Source organism: Bubalus bubalis, chromosome 3, assembly GCF_019923935.1.
Source record: "Bubalus bubalis isolate 160015118507 breed Murrah chromosome 3, NDDB_SH_1, whole genome shotgun sequence".
NCBI classification, from domain to species: Eukaryota; Metazoa; Chordata; class Mammalia; order Artiodactyla; family Bovidae; genus Bubalus; species Bubalus bubalis.
Genome location: NC_059159.1, coordinates 123,721,656 through 123,748,930, shown reverse-complemented (window position 1 = coordinate 123,748,930; position 27,275 = coordinate 123,721,656). Strand labels below are relative to the sequence as shown.

The 27,275-nt window shown below is 42.2% G+C and overlaps 2 protein-coding genes across 3 annotated transcripts; one reads left to right on the top strand and one right to left on the bottom strand.

Annotated features, from left to right (window-relative positions):
- Positions 1-956: 956 nt before the first annotated feature.
- LOC102391904 lies at positions 957-20,864 on the bottom strand. Its single transcript, XM_045164720.1, has 7 exons — positions 20,856-20,864; positions 20,650-20,715; positions 20,411-20,590; positions 9,266-9,448; positions 6,537-6,636; positions 4,662-4,792; positions 957-2,377 (listed from the first exon to the last, which is right to left on the bottom strand). The coding sequence occupies exons 1-7, from the start codon at positions 20,862-20,864 to the stop codon at positions 2,084-2,086; spliced, it is 963 nt and encodes a 320-aa protein (XP_045020655.1). The 3' UTR covers positions 957-2,083.
- On the top strand, positions 20,602-27,233 carry EXOSC3 (exosome component 3). Of its 2 annotated transcripts, none has more exons than XM_044940050.2 (4): positions 20,602-20,729; positions 21,860-22,611; positions 23,345-23,494; positions 26,770-27,233. In XM_044940050.2, exons 2-4 carry the CDS (start codon positions 22,288-22,290, stop codon positions 26,860-26,862), a joined length of 567 nt encoding a protein of 188 aa, XP_044795985.1. In that variant the 5' UTR covers positions 20,602-20,729; positions 21,860-22,287; the 3' UTR covers positions 26,863-27,233. The 2 variants fall into 2 exon arrangements, with proteins under 2 accessions (XP_044795985.1, XP_006063540.1); XM_006063478.4 differs by lacking the exon at positions 20,602-20,729 and adding an exon at positions 25,538-25,689 and having other exon boundaries at positions 21,888-22,611.
- Positions 27,234-27,275: the final 42 nt, after the last annotated feature.

Genomic DNA, 27,275 nt, shown 5'->3' with positions numbered 1-27,275 from the left:
GTAAGAAATGACCATATTATGTGCTGCTCACACAGTAAGCAGCATGGTGTACTGCCTACTCAGCCTGGGAATCTAGGGACTCAGGTTTAACTTCTGCACTGAAAAGCCCTGGATGGAGCTCTGCCCAGTTACCAGCAACTTTACCTACTAGGTCAAGCCTTTACCAAAGCCTTCCTCTCTGCAAGGAGCATATACCCAGCCAGGAGTCACTGAGAGGAGCCGAAATCTGAATTCAACCTTACAAGCGACAGAGCCCAGGGTCAATCCTGCTTACATCTGCCAAGCAGGGCATAGAGGGCATAATAGATGCTGTTAGTGCTGCTGAAGATAAATACATAGAATTCATTTGCAGAAAAAGCTTAACTGGAATTGGGGTGTTTCTTGAGGAGAGAAGGAAAGTCTTCAAGGAAGGGAACCTTGAGGTATAAGAAGAGGTAGGTATACGAAATGACAACCCTTCCGGGCCTTGGAGCTTCCCTGGTGGCTCAGCTGGTAAAGAATCTGCCTGCAATGCAGGAGACCTGGGTTCGATCCCTGGGTTGGGAAGATTCCCCTGGAGAAGGAAAAGGCTACCCACTTCAGTATTGTGACCTGGAGAATTCCATGGATTGTATAGTCCATGGAGTCACCAAGAGTCAGACATGACTGAGAGACTTTCACTTTCCAGGCCTTGAGCAAGAACTGAGTTACAGAAAGCTGTGATTTGGTGACGGTTTAGGATAGTCTGAAAGATGCCAGGAGGAAAGGAATGATATTTAGACAGGGCTGAACATTCAGCAGGTCCTCCCACCAGCAAAGTTAGTAGTTACTCAATAAGCTGACTGAAACATGGGCAAGAAGCAAGTGTCTGGTGTTGAGAGAAGATCAAGGGAGACATTCTTCTGGAGATATTCCTTGTGTAAGGTTTAGAGGTCTGTTTTATGATTAACAAATAATGTCCCTTAGTGACCCACAACTTCTGACTGCAACAAATGTTTATTAAAGGTCCTCTGCTTGATTCCAAGTTATGGCCAATGGCTAAAATTTCTTTGGTCTATAAAACTTTGACCATGATATTCACCAACATTATTAACTTTCTCAGTAAGTAAAATAAAACTCAACTTTCTTTCCTTTGTCTGCCTCCTTCCCTCAAAACTCAATGTTAAAAGGTTACATATTCCAAAGTATTTAAGATATAATTCCAACAGAGCTCTGCAACAAGAGTTGTGCTGTCTCAAGATAATCAGGTTTCACAGTTCAGGCAATTCAAAATTAACTCACTATTGCTCCCAAACTAATTAAGAACTGTTCACTGGCAACTTAGAGAATCTAAAGAAATCCAATGGAAACAAAAACATTTTGTAGGTTTGCATGTACATCTAAAAGTTAGATAGCGAAAATGATTCCTGAAAAGTTAAGATAGCCACAAATCTAAGGTGGTGGTTGTGGTAACCATTTAGCAGTATTAGGTTTGGGGTTTTTTTCTTACACTTCTACTCAAAATGTTTCACCATTATTTTAAAACCTCTCAGTGAAAAAAAATAAAAATCACTAGAGATTACCAGAGAAGGCATTAAAGACAGAACAACTCTATACATGCTTCTATTTACCTGCCTTTCAGAGCCCTTAAATACCACTGTGTTAACAAGAAATCTATTTCAAACTGCAGTCTATAGACCAATTTCTATGCAATGCTATTTTTTAAAAAACTAAAAAATGTTCAACTTCAACTGCTGAAATTCACAGATATCAATTCTGTCTGAAGCATTGGGATATAGCATATCCCATATCATTTTGATATCCCATATCAAAATGTCTGAAGCATCTTCTGAAATCCTTTGCCCCGATACTCTTTTCTAATCCCGATGCGCCTTTCCAATCACAACAAAAGTAAAAAAAAAAAAAAAAAAAAAAGAAAGCAAAACCACATGTGATATCCATCACATGTCCTTTTAGCATCAATCTCATTAAGGAGGCAGAGAACAAATTTGTTTACTTTCTTCCCTATCCGTTGACTAAACATTTTTTAAAAAATTATTTCCCAACTGGTGTCTTATAATGAAATGTGCTAGAAATGTAAACACTGGCCTTTCCGTTCAGGCTTTTATATTTCAGGAGCAGCAGGTTCACTCCTGATGTCTTTGACATCACTGGTTCTGCCCATCAAATAGAATTCTTTGTTGGGAACAAGATTGACAAAATGAGCAAGGCGGTTGGACATGGCATAAAAAGCTGAAATTGCAGCTATATCCCAGGCATCTTCCTGGTTGAAGCCATGCACCTCGAGCTTTTTGAAATGGTCATCTGTTATGTCATCAGCTTGGGAAATAGCAAGTGCAAATTCCAGCATTGCCTTTTCCCGGGCAGGGAGGTCAGACTTTCTCCAGTTGATACAGACCTGTAAGAAAACACACAGAGACAGAATCTCTGTCCATCACAACATAGCCAATAAAACACATGGCCTAACAAAAGCAGCATTAATGAAAAAACCTAAGTCAGAGTAAAGAGGTGAAGTGAGGCCAAAATAAACTTTACAGACAGGAAGTATCTTGGTCAAGTTCAATATAATGCAAACCTGGAACTCTAGCTCTGCCAGGAAATCTTTGCTCACTCCAACTACAAGTACTTTTTTCTCCTCTAAACACCCATAGCATGAAAAACCTCGGAACCAAGATTCAGAGACTCTTAATACATAAGGGCCCGCAAATATCAACCTTTTTGTATGAGAAAAGTGAAGCTCAGATAATTATCCCTTTATCCCCACTTAAGTATCAGCTATTAATTTGCAAAATTAATAGCTGATACTTAAGCAATGACTATGTGCTAAGAATGTGCTCAATGCTTCATATTCATTATCTCATGTAATTCTTATAAAAATCCTAGGAAGTAATGTTTTTTATTAGTCACTCCCAATTTTACTGGCAAAGAAACTGAAGCTCAAAGAGTTCACACACTTTCCCAAGGTCACACAGCTCGAGTGGCAGAGCTGGGATATGAATCCAAGTATATTTGATTCCAGTGACTATACTGATAATCATTACCCTTACTAAAGCAAAATACTGGAAACCATTAATGACCTGGGGTTTCCTGGTGGCTCAGACAGTAAAGAATCTGCCTGCAATGCAGGAGACCTGAGTTTCAATCCCTGGGTCAGGAGAAGAGAATGGCAGCCCACTCTAGTTTTCTTGCCTGGAAAATTCCATGAACAGAGGAGTCTGGTGAGCTACAGCCCATGGGATCACAAAGAGTCAGACACAACTGAGTGACTCACACACACACTCACACACACACACTCACACACTAACTACCTAAAAATCGGAAGAACAGTTGAGCAAATGGTGTGATAGTACATCCTATAATCACTAGGGAGACTATGTTTGAGACTGGTCCTGGATGAGCAAAGTTCTGGTGAATAAGCAGGCAGCTCTGAGAAGGGCAAAGGTGATGATATACCTGTCTTGTTTAGCTTTTGGGTGGCAACAGAGGCCCTTGGAACAATTTTCAAGGTCTCCACTCAGGTGGGGTCAGGAAGGAAGGTTGGAGGATAGGAAAAGACTGAAGACTCTCCCTCAGGAATAAATGCATAGAACAGAAACATCTGTTTCTGAAGAAACATCTGGGTCAGAAGATCAGGAATTTCACTGTAGGGATGAGCAGGGTTTTGTAAACTTGGTGACAAACCCATGTTTACTGTGTCTTTATCCTCGGTTCATTTCTCTAGGAAGAATTAGCACGACCTCTGACATTCAAACAGCCTGACTCTGGATGAAACAAGAGTAAGCTGCTGGCTGGGGGGTTGAGACCCATTTCACAACCAGTCATGGTGGGAAAGAGCAGGTAGGGGCAGTTCCAGAATGGGAGACTGATAAGCCCAAGCTTGGGGCCAGCTGTACGAAGTAAAAGAAATCTTAAATCACCAGTCCAGGTTCAATGCATGAGACAGGGTGCTCAGGGCCAGTGTACCAGGATGATCCTGAAGGATGGGATGGGGAGGGAGATGGAAGGGGGGGCTCAGGATGGAGAACACATGTACACCCATGGCTGATTCATGTCAATGTATGGCAAAAACCACTACAATACTGTAAAGTAATTAGCCTCCAATTAAAATAAATTAATTAATTTAAAAAAACTGTTTAGAGCCCATTAAGAATAACTAGTGGATAGACTAAACTCACAAGGGCTTCCCTGGTGGCTCAGACAGTAAATAATCTGCCTGTAATGCAGGAGATGCAGGTTCAATCCCTGGTCGCGAAGATTCCCCTGGAGGAGGGCATGGCATCCCATTCCAGTAGTCTTGCCTGGAGAATTCCATGGACTGAGGAGCGTGCTGGGCTACAGTCCACAGAGTCACAAAAAGTCAGACACGACTGAAGCGACTGGACACGCACGCATAGACTAAATTCATACTGGAAAATGCATACTATACAATGTAGCAGAGAAAGTGTAAACTTTGAAAGTGGACTCTGCCATTCTAGTTGTGCACCCCACATTAATTCCAGGTCTGAACCTCAAAGGTAAAAGGGTTATAATAAGGTTCAACTTAGGGAGTTGTGTGCATTTAAGAGAATGTCAGGTCTGGCACAAGGCTAGAGCTTAGCTATCCCTTCGTCCCAAACATCACGTGCACACCGAAGCAGGTGGGTACAGGAATGGGAAACTGTCACGGGGAGGTGGGCATTCACCTGGTCAGAGAGCACTGGGTTCTTCGAAAAGACCCTGTACCGGGCACTGTGGACAACCACGCTATATGAGCACCTGTTGGCCAGGCTGGTCACCAAAATGATGAGTTCCTTGTCAGCTCTGCTGAGCTGGCCTGGGGAGGGAGAAGAGAGAAGAGCTGCCGTAAGCCTGGAGAGCAGCTCAGAAGAACCTAAACAGGCTCAGCCATATTTTAGCCAGTTGTGCGCCTATCTGCTCACTTATTCATTCCCAGTCCTGTGCTATGAGCTAACCTATTTTATTTTCTTCACAATACTTAACACTTTCTGAAGTCAACTTGTTCTTTTATTTTAAGTTGTTCACTATTTTCTCCTCTCTGGAATATACTTGAAAGTCTATGCATTTTTCTGATTCGTTCACCACTGTATACCCAGAGGAATGCCTAACAGATAATAGTTGCTCAGAAAATACGTGAATGAATTACTAATTCAAGAAGTATTTTCTTAAAAAAAAAAGTATTTTCTGAGGCGCATCAGGTACTAGACACTTTTTGAAAAGGAGGTTAAAAAAAAAAAAGACATTTTCCAACCTCAGGGGCCATGCTACCTCTAGGTAGAGAAAGGCAGAGAAGGGGAGAGTCCACTTTGGTACCTGGTACCATCTGGGAACTTTAGATAATCTTCACAACAGCTCTGTAGAGGAGGTATTAATACCATTTTACTAGTTAGAAAACCAAAGCACTGAGACATTTAAGTACTCTGTTGAAGCTCACATCATGATTTATGGCAGAATCAGTTCTGAACACAGGACCTATCTCTTCCCTCTAGGATGGAGAGGCTGAGGCAGTTGTGGAAGATACAGCAGACAGCACTCTGCATGCCACTGGAAAAGGACAAATGAGGGAGGCTGTGGGAGGTCAGAGGAGAAAGAGTCCCTCATAAGTGAAGGCAGGTGAGATGGACTTTGATGGAAAGTTCAGATTCACAAAGCATGGATAGGAGTCAAGGCAGCCCAGAGGCACAGTAAAGTGTGATCCAAGCTAAAGAGGAGAGATATCATGAGACTGGAGTGCTTTGGAGAGTAAAGCATAATTCACAGTTCACTTTGACTTGAATGGACAGAACATGAAGAGAGGCTGAAGGAAATGAGGCTGGGAGGCAGGCTGGTGTCAAGCCATAGAGAGTCATGGTGACAGGCTGCCTCCCATCTCTGCTGCTCACTCTTCCTTTAATAATAAAATCCCTTAGTTTTATCTGGACACATGGCCAGAGAGCCTCCCTTGCAGCTAGATGTGAGGCAAGTCTAGCCAATGGGAGGTAAATGGAACTGATGGGTGTGGCTTCCATGTCATGACCATAAAGGAAGGGATATGTGTCCACACATACCCTTCTTTCTTTTTCTGCAGGTAGTAGTGGTAAATCCACATAAGCATGTAAGCAAGGGCAATTCCAGATAGCAAACAACACTACACTGCCCCTCAGAAGCTCATGTGAGACTATAGGAGAGACAGAGAGAAAAAATACCTTGTTTAAATCAATGTGTCTTTGGTCTGAGCAACAGCAGCCTAACCTGAATCCTAAGCAAGAAATCCATGATTACTGGTCTAAAGTCCCTGAACTTTATCCAGGGTGTTGTAGGGAGCCAGAGAGGGCCTTTGAGCACAAAGAAAGTCGAGCCAGAGTTATTATCTAACTTATTTCCGTTCTATACCTATAACCATCAAGTAACATTCAGACCTCAGCGTCAGAATCCAGACAATGTCTCTGCCAGCTCCAGTCCTTCTGAGCTTCTCCCTAGCTCCACAGTAATCTGGGACTATGTGGGAATGAACTCTAGCGAGCAGGCACCTGGATCTTATCTAAAAATGACTTAGCACTTCCCCCGCGCCCCCCACTTACCTGTTTTCTTGTTACAGATGACATTGTAATAAGCAAAGAAGGCTCTGAATTCCAATGGCCGGTGAGACAACACTTTAAATACATTTGGTAAAAATCCTGTCTGCAGGGAAGGAGAGAAACAGGGAAATGTAAAATGACAACTAAGAACAGGATTGGCAAATAGTAACTGGTAGTCCCCATACTGTCTGCTGAATGCCAGATGCAGTCTTAAGAAGGCCACAGCCTTGTGTCAAAGCACAACCCACACATCCTTTCACGTTTTAGGGGATTATAAGGGTTACTTCTAAAGGCATATGTAATTTCTTTTTAGTAAGGCATTTTATAAAATTTAGAGAGTTGTATGTAAACTAAATGATATTTCTTAGAATTTAGGCTATACTTATTACCTCCCTTTTCACAGAGGGGCTGATGGTGCTCATTTATTTCTAAGAATTAAATCAGTAACAAGCCTTGATATTAGTAAAGTTCTTTCATACATCCAATCTCGTTTTTTCTTCTCCACAACTCTCTAAGGTAGGTAAGGCAAGGATCATTATCCCAGTTTACAGATAAGGAAACTAAGGCCCAGAGAGGTTGACTGACTTGCGCAAGCCAAACCAAATCTAAGAGGCATGTTTGCGATTTTGACATTGGGTTTTCTTTTCTTTTTTAAAAAAAAGATATTTATTTACTTATTTATTTGGTTGCTCTGTGTCTTTGTGGCACATGGAATCTCTGATCTTGGCTGTGGCTCAATGGCTTAGTTGCAGCACACAGGATCTTTAGTTGTGGCATGTGAACTCTTAGTTGTAGCATGTGGGATCTAGTTCCCTGACCAGGGATGGAACCCAGGCCCCGTGCATTGGGAGTACAGTCTTAGCCACTGGACCACCAGGGAAGTCCCTCAGTATGTTTTCCAATGGGACGCTATGGCAGAAAACTACTGACTGCTTCCCAGTAGCCATTTCTTTCCTCTTCCCTTGACAGTGGATATGGACGTTGTTCAGATATTAGATTGCCATGGGCTCCAGGGAAGGTTAAACCCTTCCCCATCCCCACTGGGTGAATCCTGATTGATCTAAACCAATTATAGTGATTCTATTCTACTTGTCAGTGATTGGCCTAGGAATGGGCATGTGACGCCATTATGCCAAATGAGAAATGAAGGGAAATCAGCTGGGAGACTTCTCCCCACAAAAGGAATATGGGAAAAGGGTGTGACCTCCACATCCATTCTAGGAGCTATGCAAGGACGTAATGTTTGCTGCTGTTATACCCAGGAACCAGGAGGTCACAAGTCTGAACACACAGTTCTCATATCAAGGAAGTCAGAGCTTAAAAAGGCAAAGAACTTGATCCTTGATATCACTGAGCAACTGGATTAACAATCCAGAAATCACCCTGTGTCTGGACCTACTGTTAATACAAGACACTGAATTGTCCTTGCTGTTATATCAACTGAATTGGATTTTCTGTTACCTGTAGCTGAAAGCACTCTAACTGATAATAGATGCTAAAGTTCATTACTGATCTAGAAGACATGGTAAAAGAACCATTTATGTCTGCTGGGGCAGGAGCTAGGGAAGAGGTGATGATGTGAAGAGGTACAGACAGGTACTGAGAGAGAGGCTGGGGGCTCCAAACCTTTCCCACCAGAGCAGCTGGGTTTCTATATACTTATAAATGGATTTACATACAAGATTCTGTCTGGAAAAAAAATCCACAAAGTTTCAGCACCAAGTTTCAAAAACAAAGTTTAGAGTAAACATCTGCATTCAGACAAGGGTTTTATAATTTGACAATATAAACCATCAACTTTAAAAAGTACCCTTGGACTTCCCTGATGGTCCAGTGGTTAAGAATCTGTCTGCCAATGCAGGGGACACAGGTTCAATCCCTGGTCATGAAAGATACCACAGGCCTCAGGGCAACTAAACCTGTGTACAACTACTGAAGCCTGCACACCTAGAGCCCCTGTTCCACAACAAGAGAAGCCACTGCAATGAGAAGGCTGCATACTTAGCTCCTGCTCACCCCAACTAGAGAAAGTCCACATGCAGCAACACGAAACCCAGCACAGCCAAAAACAAATAAATAAAAAATTTTAAATAATAAAAAGTATCCTCAAGAAATAATTCTGGGATGTTCAAAAAGATATCTGTATAAACATGTTACAAGTCACAAATATCCAAGATTGGGAGATTGCTGAAATAAATTAAAACATCTCTATTATACAGTGCTATATCATGCAGCCATTAAACATGATGTTTTAACCCAGAAAAGTGTTCATGTTAACATGATCTCATTAAAAGAGTTACATGTATATTTATTTTAAAAAAATAGGGAAGAAGTGCTACAAGTGACTGACTTTGGTGGAATTTTTATTTTTGAAATTTTTGCTTATTTTTCTAATTTTTCAATACATAATTGCAGGAAGGATCAAGGTACCTCTCACATTTACTGAAGTATCTGGCACGTATCTCATGGTTCTATCTCCACACCATATTATGGTGCTAAAGGGAGCTACAGGTCACAATGGGCAGAGAACTGAGTGACAGAGTTCCAGAACTTAAAATGGTGTGCCTAAGACAAGAGGAAAAAGTGCATGTTCTTCTGACTGGGAACCCCAAAGGAAGGGCTCATGCACAGTGGGAACTGGGGCAGACCGCGGCAACCAGTTCCAGGGATTACACTCCAGCCAACAAAGGTCTGCACTGGCTGTGGCTCTCTGCATGAGGCGAGTGTCTCACCTTCTTTTCTGTCTCCTCCATGAGCTCTAAAATGTCAAAAGGCAGGTCCTTTTTGTAGGGAATGGGGTAACGGCTGATGGGTTTGGACTTCTCTTCCTGCTGCTGAGACTCATAAAGGCGCAAGTTCAGGGTCACCAGAGGCAACTTTTTCCAAAATTTATTGGTCACAAGGCGAAGAAGAGACTGAAAGGAAACAAAGACAGGATTGGAATGGGCTACTCAAGGAATGGCTTGGATAGCTTGTTTGTATATCTGGACTTAAAGAAAAAATGGTACTTCCGGGGTCAATTCCCATTAACTACAACCAATTCTTGAGCAATCATGAAATGGATTCTGAGCTCAACAAGAAATAATGCTGTAATCCATTGATAATGTCTGACATGAGAAGAGGATATTGAGGGCATGATGGTCCAAATAACATATCTACAATGCTTGCCTTAAAGCCCAGCTCAGATACCACCTAATAACAATAAAACCTCCTGGGGTTCTTCAACACCATGAAGACTTTCTGAAGCCTTTTAAGGCTACCAAATGATGGCCGGGATTTATACATATCATCTGCTGCCAATAGCAATGACAATAACTGTCATATAATGAGCAACTGGTATGTGTCAGGTTTTCTGCATACACTCCCCCAAACTCCCAGCAATCCTGTACTTTACAGATATGAAATCTAAGGATCAGATGGATTACGTCACACAGAGATAAAATTCAGGTCTATCTGACTCCAAAGTCTTCATTATTTTCACTTTACAATCCTGTCTCTTAAAAAAGAATCTAACTAAAAAATATAGAAAACTAAAAACTTTACATTTATTCTAAATGAAAACTGAGAAAAACCAACATAAACCTAAAAGGGCAACCTCTTTATTTTTTTTACATTAAAAAAATTATAGTTGATTTACAATGTTGGAATAATTACAGCTGAACAGCAAAGTGATTCAGTAATACACACATACATGTATACATACATATATATATATATGTACACACTATTTTTAATATTCTTTTCTATTATGGTGTATGATAACATACTGAATATAGTTCCCTGTACTATACAGTAGGACCTTGTTGTTTATCCTTTCTATATATAAAAGTTTGTATCTACTAACTGCGGCTTCCCACTGCATCCCTCCCTCAACCCCCTTCCCCATGGCAACCACCAGTCTGTTCTCATGTCCATGATTCTGTTTCTAGATGGGTTCATTTGTGTCATATTTTAGATTCCCATATAAGTGATATCATACGGTATTTGTCTTCTCTTTCTGACTTTCTTCACTTAGAATCATAATCTCTAGTTGCTGCAAATGGCATTATTCTTTATAATGACTGAGTAGTATTCCACTGTATATATGTACCACATCTTCTTTATTCATTCACCTCTCAATGGACATTCCCACATCTTGGCTACTGTGAAGAGTGCTACTATAAACATAAGGATGCATGTATTTTTTTGAATTACAGTTTTATCTGGATATCCCAGATAATCCCAGGAGTGGGATGGCTCAAACATATGGTAATTCTGTATTTAGTTTTCTAAGGAATCTCCCTACTATTTTCCACAGTGACTGCCCCAACCTACATTCCCACCAACAGTGTAGGAGGGTTCCCTTTTCTCCTCATCCTCTCTAGCATTTGCTATTTGTACACTTTTTAATGATGGCCAATCTGACTGGTGTGAGATGGTACCTCACTAGAGTTTTGATTTGCATTTCTCTAATAATTAGAGATTTTGAGCATCTTCTCATATGCCTATTGACCATCTGTATGTCCTCTTTGGAGAAATGTCTATTTAGCTCTTCTGTAATGGGTAGCCTCTTCATGCATTTTACCATACAAGGTTCTAAAATGAGTGCAAGAAAACAAGATTATGCTTTCCTAGAAAACTCAGTCTGGTCAGTAATCCAACTGTGAAAGATAGTATAATATAGGGCTGTCTGAAGCCTAACTGCCTGGGTCCAAATCTTGACTCTGCTACTTATGTGCTATGTAACCAGAGGCACACTACTTCTCTGTCCCTCCATTTCTTCACCTATAAAGTATGAATTGTAATAATACCAACTCATAGAGCTGTTATGAGGATTTAATGAGTTAATACACACAAAGCTCTTAAAACAGAGCCTTGCACTTAGTAAATATTGTGTATTAAATAAAGTGTTACAGGTTTAAAATAAACGTGTGATTAAAGTATATTGGGTACATTATGGATCTATCAATTGACATTTGCTTATATATTCAGTATGAGACCCACAGAAAAGATCTGGACAGCTCCCTTCACAGAACCCACCTGCCAATACAGGAGACTTAAGGTCTGATCCCTAGGACAGGAAGATTCCCTGGAGAAGAAAATGGCAACCCACTCCAGTATTCTTGCCTGGAGAATCCCATAGACAGAGGAGCCTGGCACGCTACAGTCCATGGCGTTGCACAGAGTCAGACACAACGGAAGCGACTTAGCAACTTCACATCCTCTGGGGACCCCTGATGGGTTCTATCTACTGTATGCAGCAGCCTACCTGCCTGCCTTTCACATCTGACACCTCACCTATGTGCCAGCATATACATCCTACTAAAGGGGAAGGCCTAGGCTGTGAAACTCTGTAGCTTTTCTACCTTAGTTTTCCCTACCCATTAGCTAGGGTGGGGCAAGTATCTGAGTATCCAGGCCACAGACTGGCCACTGCTCCATGAGGCTACTAGGACAAAAAGCTCTGCCCACCTAGATTCATACTCTTTGGGATCTGAACTGGGAAATCAGGAGTGAGCTAGCTGGCAATGAGAGCTGGAGCTGAAAAGTCATGAGGTAAAGCCAGGCCACTGAGGTCATGCTGGTCAGTTATGCACCAAAGGAGCAAGAGAAAAATCAGGAGTAAACGGCAGCTATGAGAGGGAGAAAAGACTCAGGATAGAGGGTCATGAAGAACACTGGTGGTAGGAGGAGATGCAGACAGACAAAAAGAGGTAGAACTGAGAGTAACTGAGACTTGTTCATGACACAGTTCCCAGGGTCTGGCTGCAGAGGTCCTCTGAGGTACCAAAATGACCTCTCAGTTTCAGTTCACATGTAACATGATGCTTACTTTTATAATACTTGAGACAGAACTCATGCATTGCCAAGAAAAATCAGAATGACAAGAAAGAGAAAGCAAACATGTCTTCTCAATCAATGAACCTTCTCTAACCCAAAGAAAACAATGGAATCAGAAGTAAAGGGCTCCTATCACATAAGCTTATTTTAAAAATAAACAAAAAGTAAACACTCAGAAAATGCTTAATACATGCCTAATATTCTGGCTGCTTTATCTATATATTATTTCAAGATATGTCGGTACTGTTCTTGTTCTCATTTTAGAAATGAGAAAACATTTCTCATTCTCTGTGCCATCTCAAAATAGGCACAGGAAGGATAAGTCACAAGAGCCTACAAGTCACAGAGCAGGATTCAACCCCAGGCAGCCTACCTCCCAAGTCCACGCTTATAATCTTTGTGCTGTGTTGTATATACAAGCTCATTGCCAAGGACAACTACTACTTTTTTTTTTAGTCCCTAAATCCAAACTAATCTATAAATGTCAGGTCTTGTCCTCCTATTCCCTTGAATGAATGAATGTGAATGTGAAGTCGCTCAGTCGTGTTCGACTCTTTGCGACCCCATGGACTGTAAGGGACCTATTCCCTTAAACACTTGCAAAATTTTCATTCTGAACCTTGGATAACCAGAATACTATTTTAAAAGAACAACTTCCATTAGTACTTCACCAGGCTTACTGGCAGGAGCTTTACAGGTATTGTCCTCTGAACGTTAAATGTCACCACTGTATATTCCTCCACTGGGGCACACCAGACCTCAGCTACCAGGAATGCGTTCAGGATCAGCACTGTCACAACTTTTTCAAGAGAAGCTGCAAATTGAAGTTCAAAATAAGACCTGCTGTCTGCTTGATGATGCAGCAAGAAACAGGACACAGGACTATGTACCTAGCATACCTAGCACAGCAAGGAAGCACCTCCTGTGATTGTGGGTAAAATCAGAAAACACAGCCACCTCCATTTTCCACTTTCTCAGGGCACTAAGCCCCAAATGCTGGACTTTTCACCTGGAACAGTCACCTCTGAACTGTGCACACTTCTCTGTGGAAGTGGGGAGGGGGGCAGCTATGTCCTTGATTCTGTGATTCTATGTCCTTGACTCTCTGCCCTGCTTGTTTGCCAGTTTGATACTACACTGAAAGAAAAACAATGTAAAGGTGATATTATTCTTTCCAATCTTTGAACTCATACTGGGTGTTCTGGATTAGCTCATCAGAAATTTTCAAGTAAAACTGCCTGATTATTAAATGTTGACTCAATTGTTTTTCCCATGAGTACAGATGTGGCAGGACTGGTGGCCACTGGGGTTCTATTTTGGCTACATGGAAGTTCACTATAGTAGTCTGCCACCTTTTATGTTTGGAATCTTCCATAATAAAACAAATTTAAAATGATAATTATTTTTTAAAAACCTGTAGGACAAATACGTATTTTTAAAAAGTCTGTAAAATGTTAGCTTACATTTTCTAATGTAAAAAGCCAACTGATGAAACCATCTGAGGTATGTACACAGGCACAGTACTTGACATTAGATGAGTGTAAAATGACAGCTGTTATTGGTGAACTATAGGTTAAAACTTTAATTCTGTAAAAATGTCAGATATTTCATGATTCTAAAATATAGAGACTGGGTTCCATTTTGTTGTTGCTGGTCAGTCGCTAAGTTGTTTCTTGACTTTTTGTGACCCCATGGACTGCAGCACGCCAGGCTCCCCGTCCTTCGCTATCTCCCAGAGTTTGCTCAAATTCACATCCATTGAGTTGACGATGCTAACCATTTCATCCTCTGCCACAGCCTTATCCTTCTGCCTTCAACCTTTCCCAGCATCAGGATTCCACTACCAGTGGTTACTAGTTCAGTTCAGTTCAGTCACTCAGTGGTGTCTGACTCTTTGCAACCCCATGGACAGCAGCATGCCAGGCCTCCCTGTCCATCACCAACTCCCAGAGCCTACTCAAACTCATGTCCATTGCATCAGTGATGCCATCCAGCCATCTCATCCTCTGTTGTCCCCTTCTCCTCCTGCCTTCAATCTTTCCCAGCATCAGGGTCTTTTCCAGTGAGTTGGTTCTTTACATCAGGTGGCCAAAGTATTGGAGTTTCAGCTTCAGCATCAGTCCTTACAATGAATATTCAGGACTGATATCCTTTAGGATGGACTGATTTGATCTCCTTGCAGTCCAAGGACTCGCAAGAGTCTTCCAAAACACAGTTCAAAATCATCAGTTCTTCAGCACTCAGCTTTCTTTACAGTCCAACTCTCACATCCATACATGACTACTGGAAAAACCATAGCTTTGACTAGACAAACCTTTGTTGGTAAAGTAATGTCTCTGCTTTTTAATATGCTGTCTAGGTTGGTCATAGCTTTTCTTCCAAGGAGCAAGCATCTTTTCATTTCATGGCTGCAGTCACCATCTGCAGTGATTTTGGAGCCCCCCAAAATTAAGTCTCTCACTGTTTCCATTGTTTCCCCATCTATTTGCCTTGAAGTGATAGGACCAGATGCCATGATCTTAGTTTTATGAATGTTGAGTTTTAAGCCAACTTTTTCACTCTCCTCTTTCACTTTCATCAAGAGGTTCTTTAGTTCTTCTTTGCTTTCTGCCATAAGGGTGGTGTCCTCTGCATATCTGAGGTTATTGATATTTCTCCCGGCAATCTTGATTCCAGCTTGTGCTTCATCCAGCCCGGCATTTCACATGATGTACTCTGCATGTAACTTAAATAAGCAGGGTGACAATATACAGCCCTGACATACTCCTTTCCCGATTTTGAACCAGTACAGCACAATCCAAAAAGAAAAAATCGGTACACTGGATATCATCAAAATTTAAAACATGCTTCAAAAGACACCATTACAAAGATGAAAAGACAATCCACAGACCAGTAAAAAATATTTGCAAATCATATACTTGATAAGGGATCTGTACCCAGAATATATTTTAAAATATTTTATAATTCAATAAGAAAGCAAATAACACATTTTAATAGTGGGTAAAAGATGTGAATAGACATTTCACCAGATTAGTCATACAAATGGTGATTTAGTACATGAAAAGGTGCTCAACATTATTACTTATTTGGAAAATTAAAAATAAAACCACAATGAATTAATACTTCATACCCACTTTAATAAAAAAGACAATAACAAGTATTAGTGAGGATGTGGAGAAACTAGGACCTTTATATACTGGTGGGAGAAATGTAAAATGCTACAGCATCATTAGAAAAGTTTGGCAGTTTCTTAAAAAGTTAAATAATAAGTTTATCACAAGCCGAGCAATTCCTATCATAAGTACTCTATCCTAGAGAAATGAACTTATACATCCACAAAGGCTTGTATGCAAATGCTAACAGTATTATTCATTAGAGTCAAAAAGTGAAAACAACCCCAATGGCCTTCAACTTGTAAATAGATAAACAAAATGTAGTGTATCCATGAAATACTGGGTTGGCAAAAAAGTTTATTTGGATTTTTCCATTAGATATTACAGAAAAACCTGAACAAACTTTTTGACAAACCCAGTAGAATACTATTCAGAAATAAAAAGCAATGAACTACTAATACATTCTACAAACATAGATGAACCTAAATAACATCATGCTAAGTGAAAAAAACCCAGACACAAAGAAACTACATGCTGTATGATTCCATCTATGTAAAGTGTCCAGAAAAGGCTAGAGAGACAGAAAGTGGGTTAGTGGCTGTGTGGAACTGGGGTAGGAAAGATGTTGATCACAAATGGACATGAGGGATCTTTTTAGGGTGACTGAGGAGAAGGCAATGGCACCCCACTCCAGTACTCTTGCCTGGAAAATCCCATGGATGGAGGAGCCTGGTAGGCTGTAGTCCATGGGGTCACTGAGGGTTGGACACGACTGAGCGACTTCACTTTCACTTTTCACTTTCATGCATTGGAGAAGGAAATGGCAACCCACTCCAGTGTTCTTGCCTGGAGAATCCCAGGGATGGGGGAGCCTGCTGGGCTGCCGTCTATGGGGTCACACAGAACCGGACACGACTGAAGTGACTTAGCAGCAGCAGAGGTGATCTAAAACTGGATTTTGGTGATGGTTGCACTACTAATACATTTACTAAAACTAACTTAATTGTATATTTGAAGTGCATGAAATGTCGTCTGTATAGCAGTTTTAAAATCCTGCATGTATGGGGGGTATAAAATATCATGTTTAGTTTTAGAGTGAGATTTGGAAAAGGTTTTGCCAGAATGGAAGAAGAGCAAACTTCTGTACCCTGCCATAGTTTTATTTTGTTTTTGCCATAGTTGTTTTAAGACTCTGATAACGAAGTAATGCCTAGAGTCTGACCTAAGTGTACAGGAGAAGAGGTGGTTGCCTCTTGGGATAGGGACTAGAGGAACTTTTCTCATCTTCCCATACTGAAACTCTTTAACTCCCCTTCTCCCTACCCCTGGCAACCACCAGTTTTTTTCCTTTGAAAACCTTGTAGACTTTTAAAACTCATCACCTACATTATTTAAAGGAAAATTAGAAGTGAGACACACATTTTCAAAGGTGGGAACCATGTTTTTCCTCAAATATATTGTTTTTAGCCTAGAGCAAAAGTAAACTAAGTAGTTCCTGCAGGCATATGTGACATAAAATATTAATTAAGCTAGAGAATTATCTGACAAGAGTAAGGCAATGGGGCTTTTTCTGGTATAAAACTCCTTCACAGGTATAGAAACTCCTTCATGTGATGACTTTAATATACCAGTTTCTGCATCCCAGGGGTGTGCATAAATTTGGTAGTTTCAGTAGAGACAGATGCAGCATCTTTCTTTTGCCTGTAGATATCCAGTTGTTCCAACACTACTTGGGACAACAGTACTGGAAGATTTTTCTTCCCCCAATGAATCATCTTGGCACCCTTGTCAAAAACCAATTGACCACAATTGTGAGGGTTTACTTCTGTATTCTCAATTGTATTCTGCTGATGTACATCTATGCTTATGCCTCTGGCTATCTTAATTACTGTAAGCTTTGTAGTAAATCTTGAAAGCAGAAGTATAAATCCTCCAAATTCATTCTTTTTCAGTTTTTTGGGGGGAGGGTGTGGTGCTTCTCTAGGTCCCTTGCATTTCTATCTAAGTTTGAGGATCCATTTATCAAATTTTGCAATGAAGACAGTAGAGATTTTGACAGGGACTGCTTTAAATCTGTTTATCACTAATTCATCTGATCCATGAACATGAGGGTACCTTTCCAATTATTTAGATCTTTAATTTCTTTCAACAGTGTTTTGTAGTTCCCAAGGTTTTAAGGTTATTTCTTTTGTTAAATTTATTCCCAAATGTTTAATTCTCTTTCCTATTGTAAAATAGATTCCTTTGAATTTTATATATACCAGATCATAGCACCTGCAAGTTTTACTTCTTTCTTTCCAATCTAGATACCTTTTATTTTTCTTGCCAAACTGCCCAGGATAGAATCTTGAATACAACGCTGAATAGAAGTGAAGAGAGCAGACTTCCTGATCTTGTTCTTGACCCTGGGGAGAAAGCTTTCATTCTTTCACCGTTAATTATGATGTTAGCTGTGGGTTTTTCCATAAATGTTCTTTATTAGGTTAAGTGGTTCCTTTCTAATTCCAGTTTATTGTTTTTTATCATAACAGGATATTGGACTTTTCCATATGCTTTTCATCCATGTACTGAGATGATAATGTGGATTTTATTTTATTGATATGGTGTATTATATTGATTGATTTCAGATGTTAAAAGAGCAGGTATTCCTGGGATAAATACCATTTGGTCATGGTATGTAACCCTTTTTGTAGGTTACTATATTCAGTTTGCTAGTATTTTTGTGTTTATATTGATAAGGAATACTGATCTATGATTTTCTTTTCTTGTGATACCTTTCACTTTGATATTAGGGTAGTATTGGCTTCATAAAATGAATTAGGCTATGTTTCCTCCTCTTCTATTTTTGGGATAGAGTTTGTATTAATGGCTATTAATTCTTTAAATATTTGGCAGAACTCATCAGTGAAGCCATCTGGGCCCAGGCAGACTCTATCTTACTGCTATTACTGATGAATTTATTCATCTTAAAACCTCTCATGAGACTCCGGGCCAGTTATCAATGTATTGCCACTCAGCTCTAAAATCACCCTTCACTGCCTGCTCTGAGAAAATGGATCTGGGCCTTTAAAACATTTTTCCTTTGCTATCTATCATGAAGACAACCTTTGTAGGCAGAATACCCTGCAGAAGCACTGCAGAAGGAATGAGATTTGGCTGGTAGTTCCACTGTGCTCTCTGGCATATTCCTGCAGTACCACAGCTTCTGCAGCATCAGCTCCTGTTTGGTTTGGTGGGTGCAATCACCCAGCAGTCAGCAGTTTCCCCTAGCATGCTATTAGGCAGTTTTATAACAGATGCTTCCAAGAAACACCTCCCCAGGAGTAGCTTTCCCTCGCATCCTAGAAATGCCAGCAAGTTCTGAAGGGTTGATTTCCAGCAAGTTCCACTGGCACAGATTTATTTCTTTATTGGCTGTGGTGGGTCTTCATTGCTGCATGTGAGCTTTCTCTAGTTGTGGAGAGTTCAGGCTTCTGATTGTGGTGGCTTCTCTTGTGGAGCATGGGCTCCACATGGCATGTGGGCTTTGTAGTTGCAGCTCATGGGGCTCTAGAGCACTGGCTCAGCAGTTCTGGTGCAGGGGCTTAGTTGTTCCGCAGCATGTGGGACCTTCCAGGACCAGGGATTTAATAGGTGTCCCTTGCATTGCAAGGTGGATTCTTAATCACTGGACCACCAGGGAAGTCTGGCACAGATTTCTAATGACTTCCTGCCATTTAACAAGCCATAACAATGTCCTCTACAACAAGGTCTCAATCAGGCCAGGCCAGTGAAGAGAGTTTGCTTAGGTGAGCTAAGTACTAGGAGTAATGGCTGTTCCTTATATCTGCTATTCTTAAACCCTTTAAAGCTCTCTTTAGTTTTCACAAGCCATGATCATTTGTGATTAAAAATGTTTATTCCAAACAGATTCTCACTTGTGTAGTGATAATTGTGAGCATTTCATTTAAATTCTTCACTTGAATAAAAATATTAACTTTCATGGATTCTTTTCCTATTAATTTTTGTATATAAATTAGCATGCAGTTCATTCATAATTTTTAGAAACCTGTGAACTAAACTAATTTAAAGATTCATTCAAATTCTACTTCTTTATGGACATCTATTCTGACTCCCACCTTCCTCCGACATAGAGGTAATCATTTCATCTTTTGTACTCTCGGGGCTGACACACAAATCAGGTTGTTATTGTCAGTTACACTTGGTATTTCCATGTGGTGACAGTCATCTCCCCCAGGGCAGGGACCATGATTCAGCTGGTTTCCGGGCTCACTGCCCAGCTCAATTCCTGGTCCAGAGCACAAGCTCAACTAGTCTTGACTGAAAGTGACAAAAACGCCCAACTTCACCAGTCAACAAAGAAAAGCAACCATGAGATAGCACTTTTCCAGCTTCTCAAGTAGCAAAGATTTCTAAAGAGGAAGTTCTGGGAAAGAGTTCAGAAGGCCACGGTCTGGACCAACCTTTCCGAAGGGCAATGTGGTTATTTTCTCGAAGGAAACGCTAAGAAATGCTGGGGTATGTCCCAAACGCAGTCGAGGGCGGTACCACTCCTGCTGCACAGGCTCCAGGCCCGCAAGTCCCCCAAACAAGTAGCCGGCCTAATTCACCCTGGTGGATACGCCCGGAAGACCCCACGTATCAGCGGAAAGCTACGCAATGAAAGGCGCGCCATCGACTGCACGGGCCCCCGCCTCCTCTTCATTCCCCAATGGCAGCGGCCACTTTCATACCCAAAAAAGGCTGCATGCGCCATTCTAAAAGCGAACTTTTCAACGAGCCCCCACACCACCCGCGCCCCCTTAGTCCGGGTGCGCAGCTCCGAGCCGGGCTCCGCACACTTGGCTGCGGTCTCGGTTTCCACCCTCTCACGCAGGTGGACCTCAGCACCCCTGGGCCTGCCCGCCGCGCCAGCCACGGCCACGGCCACGTGCGCTCACTCACCGCCGGCTGCACGACGCCGAGACGGCAGAGAACCGACACTGCGGCACGCGGCGCACGAACCCGGATGCCTCTAGCGTGCTCCGCCCTCTGGGCGTGTCGCGCAGGGCACCGCCCTCCAGGGGCCTTCGACCCGCCCTCCAAGCCTGAACTTCCGGTCTCAGGTGACTGTTCTTTCCAGACCTATGCTTGCCATTGTGGACTTGGCAATGTACCAGACCAACACCCACATGCGGACACACCTGCCCGAAGTGCCCTTGGTAGACCTCCTCAGCCAGATTTGGGCCACGTTTCTGACAGAGGCTCCTCTATTGACGTAAAGGTGCGTGAGAGATAATCCAAGGATCATTTCCTGACCTCTGTCTCTGGCCGGGACCTGAGGTCATTGAGTACCGTACAGCATGGCCTTAGGCCAGCTGCGATAGAGGTAGTCTTGGTCACTGATTACCTGCTCCATGCAGGCCCTCTGGAACTGGGTTGGAGTGGGGAGGAGAGAAAAACATATCTACGCCATCCCTTCTGCAAAGGTAGCCAAACAAGAACAGCTCTTGCAATAATCCGTCGCAAAACCAAAGTTCCATTTCAGTTGGCCTCTATTATTGTATTTGGGGCTTCCCTTGTGGCTCAGCTGGTAAAGAATTCACCTGCAATGCAGGAGATCTGGGTTCGATCCCTGGGTCGGGAAGATCTGCTGGAGATGGGAAAGATTACCCACTCAAGTATTCTGGCCTGGAGAATTCGATGGACTGTATAGTCCGTGGGGTCCAAAGAGTCTGATACGACTGAGCGACTTTCACTTCATTGTATTTAGTTGATTCACCAGCGTCTTATAAAATTGTGAAGGTATGTTAGAGATGGTCTAAAATCCTAAAAATCTAAAGACTCAGGTTGGAAGCAGATACCTCAAAGAGCTGAGCAGTAGAAACAGAAGACAGCTAAAAGCCATTGGTCAGGGCCACGCCCTCCCAAGTCCCCAGGAGTTCCGACTCCTACTGGATAATCTGACCAACGCTAATTGGAGGTACCAGTTGACAGAGAAAACTGATTTCAAGTGAGAGCCTTGAAAGTCAGAAGGGCAGACCCGATGTGCTATTGATTTGCAATTCAGCTGCTCTTCACCTGGGCAACTAAACCGTGCTCCAAGGAAAACAGTAGCAAAAATTTAACTGCAGTTACTGATTTTCCCAGGCCGTGGAGGGGAAGCTCAGTTATACGGAAATATGCATGTGATATGTAAATATTTTCAGGGGGAGGGGGAAGGAAACGCACACCAAAATGTCAACATTCATTTTCATTCATGCATTCACCAGGTATTATTTATTTCGTGCCAGGACCTGCGCTAGAAAAAAAAGGGAGAACTAGCTGACAGCCTAGCAGAAAGACAAACAGGGAGCAAAACTAATGCTTTTCATTTTCTTGCTATTCTTCTCTGGTCTTCCACAACGTGAACAGATAAAAGTTTCCTACGCAAAAGAAAATACTGAATACTCTTCCTGGTAAAAGATTAGCGGTCCCTCTGAAGGTAGAGTCAGAAGAGAGAGCCAACTCCCGAAGGCCTGCTCAGTTCCCAAGGTTTCCACGAAACCAAAGGTGGCGGGGTCTCATATCCCACTGTGCATCTCAGACACCGGGAGAGGAGGCTCCGCGACTAACTCAAGCTACGCGTTTCTCCTGCGGACCTGCGAACAGACTGCTGGATGGGCGGCCAGCTAAAGACAGAATCATAGCCATCATTAAGGAACCCGCCGACCAGCGCGATCGGACTTTGGAAAACAGGTTCAAGTCCCACAAGTCTGTGCTGCCGGAAACGGAAAGTCTTGGGAGGGCTGGCGATTGGTCGCGGAGCCGGAAGCCGGAAACTGTGTATAGTGACGCCCGTGATGGCCGAAGCAGCGGGTGTTCCAGCGGAGTCCCTGGCTGGCTGCAGGGCGCGGGCAGCACGGACGGTGCTAGATCAAGTGGTGCTGCCGGGCGAGGAGCTGCTGCTGCCAGATCAGGAGGACGGAGACGGCCCAGGAGGTGCAGGGGAGCGACCGCTGCGCCTAAACGCCGCAGCGCGCTCCCGGGGACGCGTGGTGTGCGGCCCAGGCTTGCGGCGCTGCGGAGACCGACTGCTGGTCACCAAGTGCGGCCGGCTCCGTCACAAGGAACCTGGCAGTGGCAGCGGCGGTGGCGTTTACTGGGTGGACTCGCAGCAGAAGCGGGTAAGCTGGGACTCCGGAGGGGTTGTCCGGCCGGGAGAAGGCTGAGGATACTCTTAGGAAGCACGGAAGGGGCCCTGGAGCCTTCCTCTGATAAGGCTAGCCAAGAACCACTGGAGTCTTGTGCTTACTTCTACAATTCCTTTAGAGGGACCGTGAACAGCTGGAACGTGGCCCTAGATGGGCGACCAGGAAAGAAATGAGCCTGGGAATATAAGGGCGCATAAGAGGATAAAGACTGTGAGACGTGGTCATTGTCTTCAAATCCCCATAGGTCAGGTAGCGGCAGACTTGCCTTTCGGGGTTCCAAAGAATCGAATCAAGTTCAGTGAGTGGATGTCACAGGGAGTTCAGTTTCTCTTAGAATAAGTAAGACATTTCACATAGGAAGAAACTAACAACAGAATGGCCTTGCTTGGTTGTGAGGACCCCTGTATCACTGGACTCTTGCAAACAATAGCTAGGGAGTTTCTGATAATGATTCAGAAGAGATAAGATGATACAGACTTAAATGAATACTGTTAGAAGCTGGAAATCTGAGTTTATCATGTGATTGGTTTTCTTTTAGGGAGAGTGACACATGATCAGGTTTGTTGTAAGGTTTGTATTGATTTGTAAACATGGGTTTTAAAATATTTTCTAAATATTTAAATGATAAACATAACAACTGCTGAGGACTTGTTGAAGATGTCTTAAAAATGATTGTCATTTATGGTTGTTCTCTCATTTTTTGTAGTATGTCCCGGTGAAAGGAGACCATGTGATTGGCATAGTGACAGCTAAGTCTGGAGACATATTCAAAGTTGATGTTGGAGGGAGTGAGCCAGCTTCCCTGTCTTACTTGGCATTTGAAGGTGCAACTAAAAGAAACAGACCTAATGTGCAGGTAATGACAGGACCTTTGGTTTCAAAAGTAGCAAATATCCATTTCCTAAACACTCATATATCCAGAAGGCTACCGGAACTGTCTTATTTTCCTAGTGCTATTGGATGATCTTGGAGCATCTTTGTAATCACTCCAGGCTTCAAGAGTTCTTTCAGATGCTCCACCTCTGGGACCAAAGCCACATACTTAGTTTACATTTGCTATGTTGGGGGATGTTTTCATCTCTGCTGAATTGAAAGGTTATATCAGTTATTTGTTATATCCATATACACTGGGCAAAGAAGTAAGCCAGAGGCTTAGGGGAGGAAGGAAGGAACGGTGGTGTAAATTGCCGTATCACTCATCCATCTTTCCTGGATGTGGTCCTGGGACTTATATCTCACAGCTTCAGTTACATCACTGTTTCCCAACAATCCCATTTTGCAGCTGACAAGAGGAGCAGTCTTGCTACTTCAGGTTTCAACTTGGGCTTTTCAGTTGGCATGGCCACACTCTTCCTGTCCATCCAAGCCAGAAATTTGGAGGTTTCTTTGCCTTTTCTCACTCATCCCTCATATCGAGTCTCTCTGATTTGCCACATGTCCACCACTTTATCTCCACTTAGCAAGTTCAGGCCTTGGCTGTCTCTTTGACTGGACTTAAATCAGTGATCTCCTTAGTAACATCCTGCCTGTACACTTCTGCCCCTTCATCCAGGCTTTTAAGAGCTGACAGCCTCTCATACCCCTTTCTGCAAAAGAAAAAGTTCTTCAAAACCTACCTATTACTATTTCCAGAGATCTTCCGTCATCCATAATTATATCTCCATGTGGCCCTGCCTGAATTACACTGAACTATTTAGGAGTACCACTGAATTCATAATCTCCTGCTCCTGTACCTTTGTTTATGCTGTTCCCTCTGTCTGGATTGCTTTATCCTCTTCTCAACCTGTGGAACACATTCTGGTCTTTCAAGACCCAGGCTGAGCACCACTACCCCTCTGTAAAAACATCCCTAATTTTCAGTCATTTTTCTTACTTACTGGATTCAGCTGTGAATGAAGTTTGTTTACATATATATCCCCACTGCCCTCTGAAACTAAATGCTTCTAAAAGGCAGAGAATGTTCTCTCTAGTTCCTTGAGTCACCAGCAGTTGTTGGTACTTAATGGAACAAGTTTACTCTTCATTTCCATAGTTTTTGTCATTTTGAAGTTCAACTCTTGAGGCTTTTAAAGCAATTATTGTATGGAGAACAGTCAATGAATTGCCAGTGTTGTTTTGCTTTGAATAATTTGCATGCCAGGCGTTGTTTCTTGTGTAGTTCCCTAAAGCAGTGCTGTGCAATAAAACGCTGTGGTGATGCTTGCGTTTTACGTATGCACTGAGTATTATGGGAGCCACTAAGTCACACATGGCTATTGAGCATTTGAAATGTGGCTAATGCAACTGAAAAACTGCATTTTAAGTACATCATTTTAATTAAATGTAAGTTTAAATAACTACATGTGAGTAGTGGCTACTGTAGTTGACAGTGTAACCCCAGTGGGCACTCTGGCTTTGCTGAGGCTCCCAGTCTGGGGATTTTCTGACAAGGGAAGGATGAGGGTACACACTTTAATTTGCCTTCTTTTAGGACGCAACTCCAGCGGGACTGTGAGAATCCTGGAGTGTAGTCTGTCATTTAGCCACAGAATTGCAGATGACTGGCATTGATGTCATCAGCCAATAGCAGCACCTATAGCATAGTTCCGGAGAAGACAGTGGCACCCACTCCAGTACTCTTGCCTGGAAAATCCCATGGACGGAGGAGCCTGGTAGACTGCAGTCCATGGGGTCGCTAGGAGTCGGACACGACTGAGCGACTTCACTTTGTTTCACTTTCATGCATTGGAGAAGGAAATGGCAACCCACTCCAGTGTTCTTGCCTAGAGAATCCCAGGGAGGGGGGAGCCTGGTGGGCTGCCGTCTATGGGGTCGCACAGAGTCCGACACGACTGAAGCGACTTAGCAGCATAGCATAGTTTGCTGAGAGGAAATGATGTTTTTTTAATTATCATTGTAGGTTGGAGATCTCATCTATGGCCAGTTTGTGGTTGCTAATAAAGATATGGAACCAGAGATGGTCTGTATTGACAGCTGTGGACGAGCCAATGGAATGGGTGTGATTGGACAGGATGGTCTGCTTTTTAAAGTCACTTTGGGCTTAATTAGAAAGTAAGTCTGATGCTTTCCAGCTTTCCTGTTGTCTTTTATATTATACCTTCTTAGAAAGCTGACTAATCTTTGGCTATAACAATGGCTGTATTTCTTCGAAGTTAAAAATCAGTATCCATTTTAGCACAGTTGTAAACTCTTGCATTTAGCCCCATCCTCACAATGTGAATACATAAAATTCAGACATATTTGTCATTATAGTTTCTGTATTGATATGGAATCTGGACTTCTCTGCTGGTATGTCAGTTGTTCCTTATATATACTCAGACCAAATGTGAAAACTGGCCTTTCCCCTTCTACGTTACTTGAATACAGATGCAATTTATTATTGTACAAAATCATCATATTTCTCTTATAATGGGAGCCAAATTAAGCTAGAGTGATGCGACCCTCAGACTTATGCAGACATTCACAAAAGGCTCCTGCTTTACTGTCCTTTTAATAGTTCCCAGAGGCAGATTCTCTTTGTTAGGTTTAGATCTTTACCTACCCAAAGCTATGCCCTGTTAAACGGCTTTACTCCTAAAGCTGAGGGTCACAGCTATCTTGTATATCTCTCTTTGGTACTTATTTTGCAGATTTGCAGAATTAGTTCAAGACATTTAAAGAAGCATGTTATTAACCAAGCAACATTTTGTGGTTTCAAAGAGTCAACACTCTTCTCCAAGTATTGAATTCAATACCAAAGAATAATTTACATGGTCAGGAAAACAAGGTTAAACTGTTCTGTTAGCACCAGAGACAATAAAAAAAGCTACAGTTCTAAAGTCTAGAATTAAGGTGCTCTGACAATGTGCAGGAAGAACTTTATGTATTTTTTTGTGAAGTTGGTGGCATAGGGAGATTGGTTTCTTTGTAGAGGATAGCCCACCATTGTGACCTCTGGTATACCTGTAAGTTATAAAGCTTCTTGGAAGAAAAGGGGGAGCAGATGTTTTCATGTGCCCTGTTGTTTTGCAATGATGTTGGTGGAGCTTTGAGTGACTGGGGAGAACTGCCCAGAAGAAGAGTCCCCTGAAGTAAAGTCAAGGCACACCCTGCCACTTAATAAAGTTTTGTTTTGTTTCCCGTCCTCACCAGGCTGTTAGCTCCAGACTGCGAAATCCTACAAGAAGTGGGAAAACTCTACCCCTTGGAGATAGTATTTGGAATGAATGGAAGAATATGGGTTAAGGCAAAAACCATTCAGCAGACTCTGATTTTGGCAAACATTTTAGAAGCTTGTGAACACATGACAGCAGATCAAAGAAAACAAATCTTCTCCAGATTGGCAGAGAGCTGAAGGACCTATGTGGGTTTTTTTATGGGTCAGCTGAACCAAGAGACTGGGTTTCCTGGGGAAAAGGTTCTCAGGTGAATTCCACATTAAATTTTCAGGAGACAAGATGTGAATGTACATAATGTCTATTACAGTCCTAAATAAAATATTTTTATAAAAAAGTTACTCGTTGCCACCCAAATTCTTATGGGTGAGAAAAATGAAAAATGAAGCCATGATGTAGTTTTTTGTTTTTTTACAATAAAGTTTACTACAGTTACTGTTACGGTTTATTTGATGTTAACTGTTACTTTGGCCACCTCATGCA